General features: G+C 48.3%; 1 protein-coding gene across 1 annotated transcript in view; it reads right to left on the bottom strand.

Moving 5' to 3' along the window:
• Nucleotides 1-118: 118 nt before the first annotated feature.
• SAMM50 (SAMM50 sorting and assembly machinery component) overlaps nucleotides 119-19633 on the bottom strand; it is a 49048-nt gene continuing 29533 nt past the window's right edge. Inside the window, exons 13-15 of the mRNA XM_078601622.1 lie at nucleotides 17068-17214; nucleotides 9001-9142; nucleotides 119-1149 (exon numbers count right to left, since the gene is read on the bottom strand). Coding sequence (XP_078457748.1) covers nucleotides 1104-1149; nucleotides 9001-9142; nucleotides 17068-17214 — 335 coding nt within the window. The 3' untranslated portion in view covers nucleotides 119-1103. The remainder of the gene's footprint in view (nucleotides 1150-9000; nucleotides 9143-17067; nucleotides 17215-19633) is intronic.

Raw genomic sequence — 19633 nt, forward strand, 5'->3', positions numbered from 1 at the left:
ATACGTTCGTGACCAACATCGTTAAAACATTTGAGGCATCAATAGGATTGTTACATTACGAGTGAAAACACAACGACAGTGTCACAAGGCAGTTGATGAACAGGCAGGAAGACTTGAGCTTGGTAGGTTTGTGTTTATTGAGTGTCACTTTGCCTTTGACAACAGAGAAACACTTTTAATATTTGGCTTGAACGTAACTTTCAATACGATTCATTCCACCGATTAATTTCAAGATGAGTGCATAAGTTAAAAGGGAAAATGACTGCAGAACGCCCGTATCTGCGACCGCGCAGGACTTCCGCAGAGGCTGGGATAAAACACGTTTGGGGTTTCCCAGTGCCCGAGTCGAAAGTTCACATCTCCCTGGTTGCTCATTTAGACCCTCGAAAGGGTTTTTTTTTGTGCTCGTACACTGGGGCAAAGTGAACGCGCACACACGATTCTACATTCCCCACTTTGGATGTTTAGGGGCAGCTGCATGGCCCAACCACAATGGCCTAGCAGTAACACTGACCCACCGGCCCAGGTTGCAACAAAGTCACAGGTTGGGATTCCAAGGGTAACAATTTGTAGAATTTTGCGGGGGAGTTTCCAAAGATATATATATGTTTTAATGAGTAGACCATTAAGCAGCGCCGCCAGTGTTGTATAATTAAACCAAAGATTTTTCTGAAAGTGACAAATAACCGCAAAAATAAACAAGCTCACATCGCCACTCCTGTTAATCAGTTTCCCTTTTCACAACAGGCAACAATTTGGCGATGGACTCTCACCTGGGTTAATAAAAGGCCGTTGACTTTACACGAGCAAGCCTCAATTCTTCGCAAAGACCTTACACTTTCATCCGAGAAAACCCATCAGCCAGTGCGATTGTTCAAAAGGCCTGCATGCTACGTATATTTGCTCCTCACCGCGCGCGCTTAACCCACTAACTTCACCTCTGCTCGGGCATTCATTGCGTGTCGCTAAATAAAAGGGGGCTGTCAAAATGCACACTCCCGCGGGCAGCTTTGAAGACACCTGTGGTGTGTGGAGCGGGGGGGCGGACGCCACGGGGTCCACGTCGCACGGGGGTGGTCACGTACGGCGGTGTGCGTGCGTCCTTAGAGGAAGCGGATTCCTGCGCCAAACTGAATCCCGTCGCAAATCCTACACACGACAACGCACGGAGAGACGCGCACGGTTACACGGTTACACGCCGACAGGTACACACGCTTGTGCACAATGCCACATTCCTGTGTCAGAGCGCAGGCTATACTTCAGGCAACCGTCGATGCTTTCCAAACCAAAAGGTGCATCTCAAACTGGGGCTGTGTTGTGTATGGCCTTTTGTTGGATGAGGATCTCCCCAAGGTGTGCAGGTCATAAGGGTCATTTGAATGGACTTAACAACGCTATGCAGAAATTTGAGCTGTTCATTCTTAAATCCATCTGTGCAAAGCCTGGTTATTGTCTCGCATGCGTACGTTTTTTTTTTCATGCCAGATTACTCCGGTGTTGATTGGGGATGCAGGGAGCGTAGACGTGGGCGCATAGAATTACAGTACAACGGATGTTTGCTGGACTGCCCCATGCTCACTGACTACGGTAGCACCATTGAAATAAATATTTACTTTATCCAATTCCTCCCACACGAAGCCAAACATGATTGATGGAAGTGGCTAAACATCCCAATGGAGCAGTGACCCTCTTTGAAAACATGTCTTGAAACTCAGCGACGCTTTCTGGACACATTTAAGGGTATTTCTGGTGTGATTAAGAATGCAACACATTTTTTCATTCCACGGACTGATATGGGTTCAGCGTGAGAAAACACTCCATGACCAAAATCGTCCAGAATTTGCCCAAGCTGGCCTTTAATGTTAAGCAGGCTGAGGCTGTATACAGGGACTCCTCTACTTACGAACATTCTACTTAGGAACTTTCAGAGAAGCGAATAAATATGTCCATATGTCCAGCTACCTGTCTGGATCGAGAGTCGTAAGTTCAACCACCGCGCAATAGATGGCGGGGGTGGCATCTACAGCTGCAGAACATGCAGAACCAGTGGCATCTACATCTACAGGAAATTATACAACTTTTAAAGCCATTCCCAGTGTTTAGTGTACACGCCGTACATCACGTTTGGAATCGACAAGAGTAAAGTTCGACCTACGAACAAATCTACTGGGGAACAGACCACTGGAACTTAACTCGTTTGTAAGTAGAGGCGTCCCTGTATATGGCTTTGCTTGAATGGGCGACCACCGCGTGAAATGGGCTACACTGCGGGCAGCAGCGGAAAGTGCGGCAAAAACCCAACGCGCCGCACTCGCCTCCCACATGTGTGCTGCCCGCCTTCGCCAATCCCGCACTGACCAGTGCACGGTGAAGTTCAGTCAATGTAACGCCCGCGACCCGCGACTTGTGGCACGGTCCTCATCCGGCGTTGGATGCACTCCAATCGGTTTTGTTTTATATTGTTTGTTTTCGTCAACTTTGTGACTCCCGCCCCTACAGGACGTGTGTGTGTGAAAAAGAGCTTAACAGCTCATCGGAATTTCTCCCGGATAAAATAAAGACCCCCGATTCCTACTCTTAGTTCTTTCGGTAAAGTCACGTAGGTAAAAAATGAAATAAAAAGAATAAAAAAATATTATTTTATTAAATAAAATAATTTCATTTTTCTTTTTTATTAATTTTAATTTCATTTTTTACCTACGTGACTTTACCGAAAGAACTAAGAGTATGAATCCTTGCAGTCACGAAAGCTTCAAATCTAGAACCCCTGATTTCGGATCGCCAAAGGGGACCGAAGGAGCGAGCGCGCGTACACTCGCACTACGTGGAGGGAAAACAACAAAGCCATGTGAACGGCAGCAGTGGTCAGGAGTTGGCCAGGGGACAAAATGCCAGGACACAAAGCAAAGTATGACCAAGATAAGCGGGGGGGGGGGGGGTATGAGTGGGGAGGGGGGCGAAAAGGAAGTGGTAGTGAAAACGGTTGAACAAATATACCACAGGGAGGAGCAGCAATGTCGAAACGCCTTCTTTCTTGTCACCACGCTTCTCGAGGTGAACTTTAAAAGCTAAAGTTTAAACAAAGTATTAAGAAAAAGTAGAAGAAAAAAAACTCGAAAGGGAAGCTAAGGGATTAGAAGCACTCCAAGCTCGCCGTTGCGTTATTGCCGCTCACGACACGGACGCACGTCGTGGTCGATGAATGAGAGGGCTCTCTATTTGTTTTCGTCAAAACATTCCACTGTGGCAGTTCTCCGACGTGTTGCCGGGTTGCACTGAGCGTTGGGACGAAACCCCCCCCAGCGAAACGTCGGACGTGATGCTCACGCAGCCCGAGAACGCACGGGAGAGGTACTCGCAGCACAATCGCGAAAAAACTTCAGCGGGCGAGGGATCCGTCGAGGCGACGCTTGTTTTTTTTTCGTTCGTGGCGCAAAAGGCGACGAGTTACGCAAACCGGACCTTTAGCAGCAGGAAAAGCAAGTTGAAGTTTAACTTTTTTTTACTGTGACCTGCAACTCAAGAGGCCACTCGGCACACCCACCCCCCTCCTCTACACTCACAGAGAGCGCGTGCGGAGGAGGAGAGCGGCGGGAGTGGTGGGGTGGGGATGGCGGAGGAGGTGAGATTCGGAGGCGGCGGGGGTTGGGGAGAGGAAAAAATCCACTCTCCTCCCCCGTTCCTCTCCCAGCCACCCCCTCCCACCATCACCACCTCCTGCACCGACCTCCACCCCCCCCCCCCAGAACCGCAGCACAAACAGCCCTTCCCAGAAACGGCACGTCGTGTACAGAGGAGGAAAGGGCAATGGCGTCAAGGCCACTTGTCAGATATGGCCGCGAGCCAAGCTGCCGCCACTGCCAAGTCAGGTCTGGGTGGCACGGCAACGAGTTTAGAAGTCCCCGGATTGGACCGCCAAAGAGGGCCCTGTTTGGCGATCGTTGGTCCCAATAAATCGGGAGGTTTTTAAAAAAGTCGCCGGAGCAACGTGGACGTAGTGCCCACCACGACGGGTGTAGTTCCACGTCGCTTATCCGACTCGCTGGGGACCGAGAGGCATTTAGGCAGGTGGACACGTGAGCATTTACAGGAAATGACAGTCGCACCGAGCACAAATTGCTCTTATCATGGGAAATTGCCTTATTGTATTTTCTAATTAAATGAATGAGCGTGAGATTAAGAACACACCTCATAGTTAAGACTGAACAGTAATATTACATGCTATGGGTCATAGCGACTGCATCTATTACATTATACATTGTAATAATATGAAAGTCAATACCCTTGTCAGCTTCCTCATTCTGTGCCAAGCCCATCTACATCGGTGGAAATGAGCCGGAAGATGGAAATTACACATCCAGCGAAGCCAGGTTTCCTTGTACGACAAACTATAGCTGGCTATCCCTCCACCCCTTCCCGCAATGTGCTTAAGCCTCGTCAAGGAGCGTTCATTTTCAAACTCGGGCGAAACGACCGACGGCTGACCATCAGCCATCAGAGGTCTCACAAGTGCCGCGATGCTGTCCGGGGCAAGGCACACGAAATCAGAGAGATGTTGTTCTCTTCTTCTTTTAAAATGGTGAAAGGGCTCGCTTGGGTAAACACGCATCTGCCAAGAAAATATCTACAACGTATACATGAAGTCATGCTCGCGAGCAAATCATCCGGAATGCGCCCGATCTCACCAGATTCCCGGAAGTAAAGGAGGGTCACGTCTGGATAATGCAGCTTAAGAGGGGGGGGGGGTTGACCACCATGCATAAACTAAACTACTACTTTAGCATGTTTTATTGCTGTGGTTGTTCCACCCAATGAGGATTGCTTGTGGTGCCATGGAAACGTCGTGATTTGTTTTATTTTATTTCTACCTACGTGACTTTACCGAAAGAACCAGAGAGTATAAACTAAACTATTTTTTATTTTACTAGGGAAGGCCAACTGAGCTATACAGCTCTTTTTCAGAAGCGACCTGGCTACAAATGATCGTCCAATGAAGTGGCTTAGCATATGGAAATTTATAGCAGCCAAATGCTCCAACCGCGTGTTTCTAAATGGGGAGGGAAAACCCGGAGGAACCGGAGAAAAATCCACGTGACCACAGGGAGAGAGAGAGAGACATGCAAACTCTAAATATACAGGCGTCAGGGTCGGATTTGAACCCATGACCACCTGCCAACCCGGCGAGGTAGTTAACATCTCGCCATGGTGGAGAGATGTTAACGAACGGGTGCTGTAGGACGCGGGCGGCGTGGTGGACGAGAGGGAGGTGCAGCAACAATCTATTGTTGCACTGTACTTCTGCGTTCCCGCTTATCAGCTCCCCATCTTCACCAACCCGCGCTGACCAGCTTGGTAAAGTATGATCAAAAAAACGCCCGCACAACTCGGCAAGGGGTGGCCCTCGTTCAGGTGTGGATTGCAAAAGGGGCTGTACATGAACATGTGGGAATACGCATGGGCTGTGCATGTACATATATACACATACAAGTGGGAATACAGCACGCCAGCAGTGGTTAGGAGTTTGCCACGAGACAAAACGCCAGGTCACAAAACAAGTACACGGATGAAGCAGACCAACAGATTGCATTTCGACAGGAAACATGACAGGCAGTGCCTGGGTGTTTGGAAAATCCGAGTTGTGCAGGAATGCAAGATAATAAAATAATAAATGTTGAGTTTTAAATCGTGTTGTTAATCAAATTGCATCTCTCATCACCGAGGAAGGAGAGACAAGCTGGATGACAGCCAGATGGAAAGCAGGCACGAACAACTGCCCAAGGTCTGCAGTCCTCTATATAAATGTTTTTAAACCAATTAATGAGTTCTAGATTTGAAGCTTTCGTGACTGCAAGGATTCATACTCTTAGTTCTTTCGGTAAAGTCACGTAGGTAAAAAATGAAATTAAAATTAATAAAAAATAAAACAATAAAATCACGACGTTTCGGAGGCAACACAAGTCTCCGTCATCAGGTGGGACCGTCACAGCCGCGTAGATTTGCTGCAGCAAATTTACGTGACTTTACCGAAAGAACTAAGAGTATCAATTAATGAGTGTTTCTACATATGGAAGCAAACTGGAGCGCCCACATAAAAGTGACGTGTGCGAGGGGAGACACTCCATCCCACACAGAAGGGACAGTATATATTAGCCTGCATTTTTCTGCACTGCTTTTTCCCGGCAAGCCAGGATATGGCTCCTCAGCGCCCACGGGAAGGAAGTTTCCCAACATTTTGTGCGATCCGTCAACCCTCGCCTCCCCTCCACAGCGGCGAATATGCACGACCGCCCGCCACCTGCCACCCGCCATCCTTCTACATCCTCCGTCCTCCCAGCCAACATGCCCTTTCATATTGGCTGCCGGGTAGCTATTTGACCAGTAAAAAAAAAATCCCTCCCCTTTCTCTATTCATTGGTAAGGTATTGGGTTCCATCCGGCTGAAGGGCCCACGCATTTGCTGACTCATGCTGGGTTCCTGCTCAATGGTTGCACTGCTCCGCCGAGGCTATATTCGCAGCACCGCTGGGCACTGAACGCCGAAGGCAAGGCAGACGAGAGGGCTCGGTTTGTGCAAGAAAAAGTTCAAACTTTTCAGCGAATGGCGTTCCACTGCTGAACTAGGGCCTTACCCACACCTGTAGAGGTCGTGAGGGTCACTTGAGCATTCTTCACCACGCTTTGTCAGCGTGGGTTGGGGGAGGTAGAGAAGCGTATACATGCTGGAGCACAGAACTACAGTACAACATTATGTTTTGCTGTACTGCCCTTCCGCTGCCAAAGACGTCGCACCCTAGAGTGCCGTAAACATGCAAATAACCTTAGTTTTTAAGTGTTCTTTCCCAGTAGCAGTCTCAAACTCGGACAAAACCAAATCTACAGGAGTTATTTACACATTTTTTTGCATTATTGCCACAGTCTCATCGTGAAAATCCAACGGGGGCCACGTTGCAGACGGCGCTCTCCCCTGCTCACCCCCTCCCCCCTCCTCCCCCGCCCTCACCCCCAATAGGCAAACAGGATCTGACTGCCCTTAAGCCTCCAACAGACAGGTAGGTTCCACCTGGCTCAGGCATTCCCCAGCGCACGCTACGCTCCACTTGAGAGTAAAACCAGTGGGTCTCTTTAAATGGAGCGTGCTGTGAAAGTGAGGGCAGCCGCAGCGCCCCAATAATAATAAATATCCTCTTTCCCCACAAATATTATCCTGAATGTGCTCTCCACGTCATGTCAGGATTCGAAGAATCCATTCCACAGCGCGGTGTGGTCCTTCGTGTTAAGAGTAGGGCCCACGGAAGTGCATATGGCAGAGCCTACTCGGAGATCGCTTCAAGGGACATCTGGTTCACCTCATAGGGGGCAGCTCATCGCCCATCACCCTGCTTGTGAGAGTAATGATCGTCGCCACCTCGTTAATTCTAACCGTTTGCGCAAATATTTATTGACCGCACAGATTTGGAGGCCCATTTGTATTACATTACGGTTACAGAGAGATTAATCAATTTCATCGTGTAGAATGTACTCTTATGCTCGCACAAAGGATAGTAACATCTCATCCTGTGTTCTTTGGAATCCAATTGTGTGCGTAAGAATCTTTTATTTTTAATTAATATGTATGGTTGGTGAGCGGTGATGCCATTAACTTAGTAGAGGCCTAAGTTCGATACCGAGTTACGGCAAATGTAAGCAGCAGACCATACTTCACCACGCTGCAGACCAGCGTGGTGAAGTATGGTCAAACAACCGTCAATGACTCCGACAGCATGGAGAGGGCTTTTTCATCGGGTAATATATCGATAAAGGGATCTGTAAATTGTTGTATTAATTTTTATCAGTTATTATTAAATATTGTACGCAATCGGTAGTGTGTTTCATTGATTCCATACAGCAGTGACGACAGATATTACAAGCGTCACAAGGGCAAAGAAGAATCTATTCTTGAGTGGAATCGTGAGCCTGAATCGAGACAATTCATCGAACCTTGGAAGGAGTAAATCTTTACAAGGCTACTCTACGGGACAAACGTCTCCCCGGAGCAATGGAATGGATACTCACCTCGCTATAGAGTAAATGCACACGCATGCTCATGCCTACGGTAACGAAATCACGGCACAAGTGCAAGGAACCCAATAATCGCAGAGTTTGACGTCAACATCCCACGATTGGGCCTTCATAGCTTCTAAATGTTCCGGCAAAGCAGGTGTGCGCAAACATAAACGAGCCTATTTCACCGTTGCGTCCAATGCATTTGCGATTCCGACACGTGGAATTTCCCACAATGAGCTCACACTTAAATGGGTGCCCTATGAAAGTATGCACTGTGTATAGCACGTGACTAAGCACCACGCATGTATTCTTGAGCAGTTGAAGCCAAAGCAAAACTTATGCGACGCAAATAAATGTTTTGTTACTTTAAACAAATTAAACCCTTATACATAGAGAGCATTGAGATACATTTTAAATCATTGTAACCGACCAACGGTACAATGCAAGATCCTGTGGATGCACTGTTTGGTTAAACCCATTTTTGCGGCGTGTTTGACCTAATGAACCCCTTGTGAGCGAGAGAGACACCGAGCCATTGAACTTGACTGCACGATCTCAGCGGCGCCAGCGTCTCAAAGACAGCCACCGTGAACTCAATGGCCGAGAACGTTCTATGATGTGCTGGTGCATTAACAGCGTCAGGTAGTAGCCAGGACCTCAGTGGTGCAGGCCCAATTTATTTGGCGGGGCCAATAGCAAAACTCTGATGGTGATACACCCAGCAACTAAGATTGAACTCGAAATCTGTGTGCTGCCAGCTGAGTGTCTCTGACACAGCCATTGCGAACTCCCAGATAGAGAGGGTGAAACACACAGCCTGAGCGATTAAACCCATAATTCTAAGCGGTGCATTCGCAGCCACAGCAAAGCGACCGTTACGAATAAGACGCGACGGCGCCTTCTACGACTTGTGTGCACGCGTGAATGGGGCACTGTTGGTCAGCGCCGGTTCCCCACCTGTCTCCCGGCTGCACGCAGGCAGGGATGCAGTAGTTGAGTTCAAGCCGCGCGATGTTTCCCAGCCGCAGCAGTATGCCGGCGCCGTACGACCAGCGCAGGCCGTCCGCCAGGCGCGCCAGCTGCGAGCGGGGTCCCTCTTCTGCGAGCAGAGAGAGGCAGGGGTCAGGAACCGTCTGGGTCAGGGTCGAGTGTTCGTTAAGTCTTCCACTGCTCGAACGAGCAACGACGTGGTGCTTGTCACCACTGAAGGCCTGTGCCGCCATCATCATCATCATCACCTTCATCATCTCCGTCAGAATCCACAATCACATGGATTAGAAACCTGGTCACTGACAATGACAATTACAAACAAAAGCTGATAGGTGTGCAAAGAAGCACTGGGGGGTGGGTGCTTGGAATTAGAGTGAGAGATGGGAAAGGGAAATGATTGGTTAGAGAACATACGTAAGTTAAAGACATCGTATTGAGAGTTGCGTTTAAGCAGAACACATCGTTCCATTACAAGGGATGATGGGCGTGGTCAGGACTATCGACAGAGCAGCAGCCAAACAATGGATCAGGCCTGAGAGCACATCTACTGCAAAATATGGAACAAAGGAATTGGCTTCAGCGCAGGAGCGACGGATTGTTATGTCGTGGGACCATGAGACGTGGCGATGGCTTGAGGAGGCCTTCATCCAGCAGTGGATGGATAATGCCTGATAATAATGACCACATGTGGTATGTGATCGTTTCACGTAAAACCCCGCAGCTGATAGAGATTCCAAAGCGCACCACGATGGCAAAAACAGCAATCCTTGGATCGAATCACGTCGCCAAATTGTGATCATTTGTGGAAACACAAGGAAAGGGGGGCTGGCAATTGTTAAATGGCTAATGATGATTACGCAAGAGGATCATCATCTTAGGAAGAGTCGCCAGGCAGGCAGCTTTGATTCCGCATGTGTCCGAGAGTCGCACGCTCGGACACAGCGCTGAAGAAATCACGAGGAAAGGGGCGCTGGGGGGACACGGGGAGGCAGCGTGTGGCACGCAGGAAGCAACGCCTCCAGACGGCACAGTGCGGCCGGCGGAAGCAGGGAGGAAGGAGCAGTGCGATGGTGGCGGTGATGGTGGTGGTGACGGGGGAGGGGCAGGGCGAGCAGTGGTGGAAGGGCGAGGGAGTGGGATTTCAAAGGCATGTGTACAAAAGAAAACTGGGCTCCCTATATCAGACCTAAAAAAAAAGTTATGAAGTTGAAAACATGCTTCACGCAAATTTGGCACTCAAACTCATTCATCCATTAAAAACAACAACTAAATTAGCAAACGAACCAGGGATAAAAGGGGGATCGCCGGTACCTCCACCACAAACGGCTGCGCTGGGCGGCTTGGGAAAATTATTATTTTTGTTCCGCCCACATCCCCTGACTCCCAACTCCACACCCACACCAGTCCCCCCCCACTTCCCCTGAAAAGCCCCGGGCTGGGAGGAAACAGTTTCCCACACGCTCTCAGAGGCTTTCCCACAGCTTCCCACCACCACCACTGGCGCTTTACTTCCACGCGCCTACGAACAGGCAGTCTCACGAACCCGCAGGCCAAAATTGTCGGCCCCCTCTAATTCCGCGTCTGTTATGGTTGCTGCGTTTGCTGCTGCCGCTGCAAAGTACTAATCCTGCTGCTGTTGCTTCCTCCTAATGCGGACCGCACTGTGAGTGGTCTAGTAAATGACTGCAACGTGCACAATCAAATAAATGTAATGGCGCCTTTGTCAATCCACTGCTGGATGAAGGGCTTCCCCCCCACCCCCCCATGCCGTGCAGGTCATCGGGGGTTATTCGAGAGCACCTGGCGGGTTTGTCAGCGCGGGCTGTTGAAGGTGGGGAAGCATAAACGGGGGTGAACATGAGTACGGTACGACAACTGATTTTGTTGCACTGCCCTTTCGCTGCCCACTACAGAGCCTCGCAGCATGTTATAGCAACCTTGTTGCACAAGGTGGGTGCCCATCCACACGCTATCCAGGCTCAACCTGCTGAGCCTCTAAGTGTTTACGAATGCACCGGGGAATTTTTTTCAACTTGACCTTCCCATGATGTTTTTTTCCTGTTTTCTGCATCACATTGCTAAGCCAAACACGGCCCTTTCGGAAATTCTGCAGTTATCATCATCAACCATGGTCAATCACTCACGGCTGTGCAAAGTCACGATCCACCTAGCACCTGCAAGCGAGCCAATTCAACACTCCATCTCTCTAAACCGGACGTCCTCTCGGGAGCGCTCCCATCGTTAGTTGACCACTAGCCATGAATTATTTTTACGGTCAAAATGACATCTGAAACCGTCGGTATTTATATTTGAAAAAATCAAGCAAGCAGACGTGGGTTCATCATTTATCTCTTTGCAACTGTCTTCAAGGGAAGTCACATGTTGAACAAGATTTCAAAAGTTCCGCCTCGGCGTCTAGGGGTTTTGTACGACACCGTTTTAGTGTCACGTGCCCTGCAAACTCCAGCAGAGGACAGAGCGTCCCGATGTCGATTCTAAGAATAAAACAAATCCTGGGTAATTCGTGGATTTCACTCATTTTACCAGAAATACTTTTAATGACACGGTTCCCGCACCAGCCCCCACCCGTGCCGCCTCGGCCATGAAACGCTGGGGCAATGTTCGAGAATTCATCACTGGCAAATGTCATCAGCAACGCATTTTCTAAGGGCAACTATGGCAACTCGGTACGGCAATGGCATTGAGTGGTGAAGTCCGTCAAGCCAACGAAAACAGTTTTTTTTTAAGCCTTACTGATGAACAGTGATTAGGTTTCCAAAGCATACAACTTCAGGAAGCCACGTGACCTATGTCTGTAATCCGATTGGAAGCTGCCATTCCAGTTGCTTGTTAAGAGCAGAGGTGGGAAAGCTGCATCAGTCCAATGACTTTACTTCACGAGGCCCCGCGGCAACGTTGAGGCCTACCACTTCAAAATTACACGCAAACGATATTTATCCATCACTGAAAAGCAACTTGGTAACACTACTGGGGTGCTACAATAGGTGACGTTTCAGGCAATGGTCCTTCTTCACAGCAGAGGGATAACTGATGTGTCTCTGTACACCACTGTCAAGGCAGTATCACAAAGACTTAGATTTTTTTTTCGATTTAAAGCTTTCATGACTGCAGGGATTCATATTCTTGGTTCTTTCGGGAAAGTCACGTAGAAAGGAAATAATAAAATATAAATAAAACAATAAAATTATCACGACGTTTCGATTGCAACACAAGCAATCATCATCAGGTGTGAAAACCACAGCAAGACATTTTTTGAAAAAAGTGGCGTTTTTTCAAATTTTCTTGCTGTGGTTTTCACACCTGATGATGATTGCTTATGTTGCAATCGAAACGTCGTGAGAATGTAATAGTTGGATTTTTATTATTTTATTATTCCCCTTCTACGTGAATTTACCGAAAGAAGCAAGAATACAAAGACTTTGGTTAACATTCGTTTACATTTGGTGAAAGATTTTATTTATCATTTAAATGTGAGCGGCAACTATTCACCCCAATGTGTCGTGGGGCTTCAAGAGAGTGCCTCTTATTTACAGCAGCACCGACGAATGGGGTCTCACTCCCCCCTCCGCGAGAGGACTTTGCGATTGGCAATCTCGGCACCAGCAGCGGCACAGGGGGCAGCAAAAAAGAGATTCGAGTGGGGACCCCCCCCCCCCCGACCTCGGGGGACCTGCCCCCCCCATCAATGATCACACGAGTGCCTCTTGCGCTGCACGACTCTCTCTCCAGGCCCCCCCCAGATCCTGAGGCCATCGGCACTGCCGCTGTCACTGCCGCCACAGAGACCAGCCCCGTGTTTGTGGAGCTTCAGACCAAATAAATAAGCAGTGCTCAAAAATACCTCTCTCTGGCTGGACTGACAGCTTGTTAAATTTGGAAGTTGTGCAACGTTGTATTTATGACATATACATAGCAATCCGCAGACGTGGATTTTTTTTAAATTTCCAAAAGTGGAAAAAAATCTGTTTTTTTTGTTCATTTTTGTAAATCTTAGAAAAAACAAAACACCTTTCTATCAGCCAAATCCTATCGTGGTGTAATGGTTAGCACACTGGACTTGCTAAATCTTGAGGTCGCTGGTGAGATTGAATCTCCCCGAGTGTCAGTTGAAAGAATGGGAAAGTTTATTAAACTATCCCCGCCTCTGTCACAGCATAACTGGGTGCACCACAATCAGTTTACTCAGTAGGCTGCTTGTGGTGGGGTAAACCGTGGACGCTCCCGCCTCATCCAGAACGTCTGGCCAGAGTGGAAGTGGAGGCCAAAACTTTCCTCCAGAGGGAGCTCTCTAAAGCTCCCCTCTAGCGGAGGGCCCTTCTGCCAGCAGTGGCGTGAGCAAGACATTGCAGGGTTGCGCATTTACCTTTACACAACAGATTTTAACACGTTCAATGCAATGCACTGAGAGCCGTTTAATCAAGCCATCTGACAACACACTGAAATATAAAGGCTATTTTGCAGAAGACACCTGTATGACTGCAAAGACAAAAACGCCCTGTATAACCTTAACAGACTGTAACTGCAAGGATCCCCCATATAGCCTTCACAGACTGTTGGGGCAAGTGCTGTTACGGAGCACCGATGAAGGCCGGCAGGGTACATAAGCGGGTGGATAGCCAGTACCACGCCCGACCGCCTTTGTCTCCCCAGTGGCGATATTTACACATCGCAAAAGGTACTTATTTGAGGCCGAGTGGACCTAGGAGAGGCCCAGGACAGGTGTCGACTGTGAGCGGGAATCGAACCCGGGTCGCGCGTTTCATAGCTCGGCGTGCTACCCACACGCACACAGTCGCATGCCAGTTGTCGGACAACTCTGGGTTCCTCTTTTCAACCCAACACTTGACATTTCCTGGAAGCTGCAAAACCAGTTGTGTTCCGCAAAGCTTCCAACGAACACCGGCAGGCAGAAGGGAAAAAAAGACTCCTTCGTAAATGAATACACTTCCTGCACAAAGGATCCAGGATGTGGCTTCATGGACCAATTCCTCTGTTGTGCAGGACTTGGTTGTTGTTTTGTGCCATTTTATTGTACCATTTCTCAATTTGTTTATTCATTTTATGAGGGTTTTCATTCACTTGGCGGTTGCTATCAAGAGGCTTTGGCCCTCGCATATAATTAATTTACAGCAGCATTGTGGGATGCAACAAGCATGAATGACACGATATAAAATTAAATAATGATTACATCCAGCGGCATTATCGGTAAATGACGTGGGCCATGTGTTGGTCTCCGCCCGGCTCCGTTAAACAAACTCAGACCCGGCAGAGTGTGGATGTTTCCAAGAGTAAAAAAACAAGTCATACACCGATTTGAATCTCATTTGAATCGGGCGATAACTCACAGGAGAGTAAGGGGTTGGAAATCATAAGGAAATAAAAGTGTGCGTACGTACACAAGATACTTTCGGTATGCACGCGCATACACCGACGACTTCCCTCTATAGAAATGCCCCGTGACCAAACGGCGCGGAATGCACCCTGGTTGTCAGATCTCGGAAGTTAAGCGCAGTTTGAGCCCTGGATCGTGCGTGGACGGGCGACTGGCCACGCTCGCTAGGTTGTCTTCGGGCTATGCTACGCTGTCAGCAGCAGAAAGCAAATTCCAACAAAACTGACTGTGGTACTGTGCAACTAGGCTATTCTACGTTGCACTTCGAACCTGGCGACCCGCGTTCGATTCCCGCTCATCAGTGACGATTATCTGACCCGCTCACGAGCCTCCCCGAGGTCGACTCAGCCTAAAATGAGGACCTGGTGCGGTGTGTAAACATCGCCACTCAGGAGACAAAGGCGGCCAGGGGTGGTGTTGGCCATCCACCCCCTAGTGTGCCATGCCGGCCTTCATAGGTGCTCGCTAACAGCACGCGTCCCAACAGTCTGCTAAGGCTATACGGGGGATCTTTAGCTATGCGACTACATCCACCTACATCAACGCACAATAACCAGCGTAGTGAAGTGTGGTCATATAATCATTCCGCCCGCCCCCTCTCATGAACTGCACGGGCGTACGGAGGCCCTCATCCAGCAGTGGATTGATAAAAACGGGTGTTTTTGTACATAGATGTCGAGATGAGCACACACAGCTACGCACTGCTGCACGTACAGCTACAGGTGATGGCTATGACTCTGGGTAGTGAGTTAAAACCTGTGGGGAGCCTCTGAGAAAATGTGGGGCCTTTTAAAACTTAAGTGGGCCAGCTTCTCGAGTTGGCCAAGGCGCATCGTTCCGGTACGTATGTCGCCCTATCGTTGACGACGGAGTCGCCCGCAAATTTCCGCGAATGGTGAAAAAGAACATTCGTCGAGATGCGAATCTGGCCCAATTTGTGTTTTTTGGGATCAAGCGTTTGAACTCCGACAGCTGCCCTCGTGGGCGCCCATAGTCGCGTTGTTGATGTTATCCAATGAACTGTGAAGTTCAATGTTGAATCCAGAAGCCGCCGCCCCCCCGGGTTATCACCGCAGGTGTAACAACCATCGTAACACTACGCGGCGTGCACTTCACAGTGGAAGGTAAAGAGATCCCGTGATGTAAGTCGCAAAGAGCGGTGTGGAGGTGCGTCAGGGTACATCTTTGCGAAATAAAAAAAAATCACCGCAAATTTACTCAATTGGGATTACATATAGCAATCATCCCATTTGCAGGCCACATGCTGAGTAACCTTGTGCTACACGGGGAAAACTGCCCTTTCAAATGTATGAGATGTCCCAAATAAGACTTTTAACAGAATATTGGCACCACTTACCTCTCTTTTCAGAGTTGTAGGTATATACTTGCATACATGTGCCGAACGCAATATATCGTGTACACACACTGCTACGTAAATGCGTACCATCAAGGAAACGACCGACACCGGAATTGCACCATTAACCCCAACAGCAACCGGTTTCACTGTGCGGCAAAGGAAACCACAGTGCATAACGACCCTCGCGATCGCCGCTTGTTTTTCACCGATGTCAAGACAACCGAGAGAGAGTGAGTTGCTGTGTCGCGGCCGTTAGCCAACGCCAAGACCGCGATAAAAATCGCTCGCTCGCCCGCGCGTCAAAAAAGCCACCGCGAGGGGCGTGTGCGGCAACGTGGACGATAATTGCCTCTGACTCATCTTTCCAGGGTGGGTTTTTGGGTCTCCCGCGCCTCTTACCTTTTTTTTGTGTTTAACCGTTTAGCTATTTGGCGGCAAAAACTGTCGTTGCGATGCTCTCCTTCCCGCCAACAAATATCTGGTGAAGCCAAGCGTGTTGTCCGCCGCTCCCTTTCCTTCTGCCGTGGCTACACACCGATCCAGCTCAGTGGCACTTCCCCCTCAATGGCTTGTGCGTGCGTGTACACGCACAGCCCCTTCTTTTGTCAATCCACTGCTGGATGAGACCCTCCCCACGCCGTGCAGGTCTCGGGGCGGGAGTAGGTAGGGGCGGGGGGGGGGGGAGACATTTTGACCGGGGAGCATAGAAGTACAGTACAACTGACTTTGCTGCACTGCCTTCATCTGTTAGTGAATGGTCGGCAGCCCGATCCAAGCACTGCACAGGCTCAACTTTGCTTATCTTCAGAGATTTGACTGGATCTGGTGCATTGTGGGTAATTTGTCATGGGCGTACACTGTGAGTCAATTGAACGACGGCAGTGAGAACATCTAAAGTGCAGTAGGCTGGTGTCAACATGAGTCTCCCTGTTTAAGTAACGGCACGCAGGAGCGGGCATGCACAGAACTGGCTTTGCATAGTGTGCTCAACTCTTATTGCACACAGCTAACAAGCTTGGTACTTCGGCTGAAAAGGAAACGCAGCTGTGGAGTCATACACATCATCAGGGAAGTGCACTCCTCAATAGTTCACAAAGTGGGAGTGCAGCGATCATTTGATCAACTCCAAAAGTGGTGCCAATGGAACTAACAGTGGTGTAAAGCTTCACTACCCTCACAATGTTATGAAAAGTGGCAAATCAAGATATGGTCATTTATTTCACTTTCCTGGCTCTAAGCAGCAATCCTCGCGCTCGGCTCTCACCGTAGTTGAGGTTGCACAGGTTGCCGGCGTTGAGGAAGAAGTGCGCGTGGAAGAGGTCCCCGAAGCCTCCGTGGCCGGGCCGGAACGGCAGCGGCGTGTACAGGTGCAGGCCGGCCGCCCAGTAGGCCTCACCGCCCAGGTAGTCCCCTGCCGCGCGTACAACACAAGACACAATGGGATTAACCCGCCCGTCAGCATCTCAACGCGGAGATTCATATCGGCCAGCCGACCGCCGTTCGTATCGTGGCACCCAGACTGGGCCTGTGTGCGCGGCTGCAGCTGAGGTGCAGCGTTGACACCACTGGCAGCAGCCACTGTGCCAAGGCATTTAGAAACATGCATTGATGTCATTTACATTATTTTGCTGATTATAAATCTCCACGTGATAAGCCACTTTGCTGAGCTATGATTTGTGGCCAGGTCGCTTCTGAAAAATAAGTTAATACCTCAGTGGGCTTTACCTGGTAAGATAACAAATAATTGAGCTTTATATATTTTAAAAGTGATTTGTTTACCTTTCCTATACTTTGCACTCCTATCGTGTTGTTGTACTGTTGTTGTCACGTTCTTACCCGCCCCCTACTGGACAACTGTTAAAAAGAGCTTCATAGCTCATCGGATTCCTCCAAAATAAATAAATATTCAGATTCTGACTGTGAAGTGCTGGCCGAGGGAGCCGCATTCTGACAGTAAAAAACGTCATTCATTTGCCTACTTTGAAAATGCTTCGCAAATTACCTAATTGTTTAACACCACAGCAACAACACACCCACTGTGAAACCTCTCCAGACTGTAAGCGCGTCTGTGAAACACAGTGCCTTTGTGACAGCCTTGCACTGTAAGAATGGCACAGATGCCAAAAGCACTGGATTTTATTTGAATTTGTTTGATATTATTTGCTGCATGAAGCAGATTTCTGAACTCAGAATCAATTTAAACGTCGGTTTGTGATAATATGAAAATAATATATCAGCTATTTTATCTTAAAAGTAATAACAATGCATTTATTTAACCTGAAAATCCTAGCTTAGTATCAGCACTGCCACATTCTGACTAACTCGCAGCCTCACACTTACAGCACCTGGCTAGCCCTGGTAGTCACCCAATCAAGAACTAAAAAGGCTCAACTCCGCTGAACTTCTGATATCGCATGCAAGTCATATTTTGAGCGTGAATTGATTGCAAGAATTTCACTATAGGCATCTGAAAAAATTAACTTCCCTTGCGATCGATTAAATTTCCATGATTTCAGTTCACAGGATTTGTATTCGAAAATTTATTTTTGCTTTGCCGCAGTTGCGGATGCAAAACCTCGTGAACAAAATAAACATATAATGTTCACTTATCAAATGGCCAATTCACACGGGGACGATTCAACGCATGCATCGTGAGCGTAATAGATGATTATGGTAATGAATCGATGCACCATTACATGCCAAGCATACAGTGATACACGGTCCTAGAACCAATGTGTGTACAACTACACAGGTTAACAATGTAGTCAAGTTTTGCAGTCAATAAAAATACGGAAATTCTAAATGTCAAAAAAAAAACCCCCGTAGAACCAGGAAAGGCCACTGATGACCGACCCTCGTATAAATATGGACTTCGTGGTACTCAAGATTTCGGTGAACTCTGATAGGTTCCATGAAAGATTACTCACTTTGTAGGTTTCACAGTTCCGGCGAGAAAACAATAATTATTGCGTGACAAAACAACAACAACGACGAAAAACCCCATTCCAGGAGCAAAAAAGGAGCAGCAAAGCGTGTTCGCAGTTACCACACCGCGTGTCGAGATGACCGGTAACTCATGTAAATGAGGTGTAAACTCCACTTATCTAAGACAACAACATTTGTGCTCATGACTGCAGCCCATGGAACAACGTTTATTGTTAGTTTTTTTTGCCAAGTGAATCCCCGCTGGCGATGCATGTACCTGCCAACGTCATTCCCGTACTTAAATACATCGCTACGGCACAAACAGCTGAGATCCCGGGTTCAAATCCACGCAGTTGCCTATGATTCTTAAACCGAGTTCTCAAGTCTCGTGAGATGACGGTCTAAGTCAGGTCATTAAGCAACCGCACAGTGAATCAATCAAACTCCATGTTTGTCACTTGTTTTCACTTGCCTCGATCCTGTGCCAACATGCTGAGGCTATGCACATCTCTCTGACACCAATATGATCCAGCCATTCTCCACAGGCTCTTCCCCTTCTTCCAGTTCCCTCCATTATTCCCATCATTACAGTGTTTATTTTCCTGTTGTTCTCCATCCACAAGCTCAGTTTCATTCTCACGCAAAAAATACAACTGCATAAAATTAGTTTTGGCTCTTAACTTAGCTACATTCCAGCTCTTGAGAATTAAAATCTGGGTGCGATTGTAATTGTGAAGAACCTTCCTCTCCATAGCAGGGTGGGTGAATAAGTGCTGCCCCCTACTGTGTGGAGCAGAGGTCAACTACGATCTCAACGGTAGTTCTATACAATCTGCTTCCGAGGACCGTTCTTTAACATGATGGGTTGTGTGCTGCTCTGCGAGACATCCAAATTAATGCTTCAT

Source organism: Lampetra planeri, chromosome 16, assembly GCF_965212315.1.
Source record: "Lampetra planeri chromosome 16, kcLamPlan1.2.h2, whole genome shotgun sequence".
Lineage (NCBI taxonomy): Eukaryota > Metazoa > Chordata > Hyperoartia > Petromyzontiformes > Petromyzontidae > Lampetra > Lampetra planeri.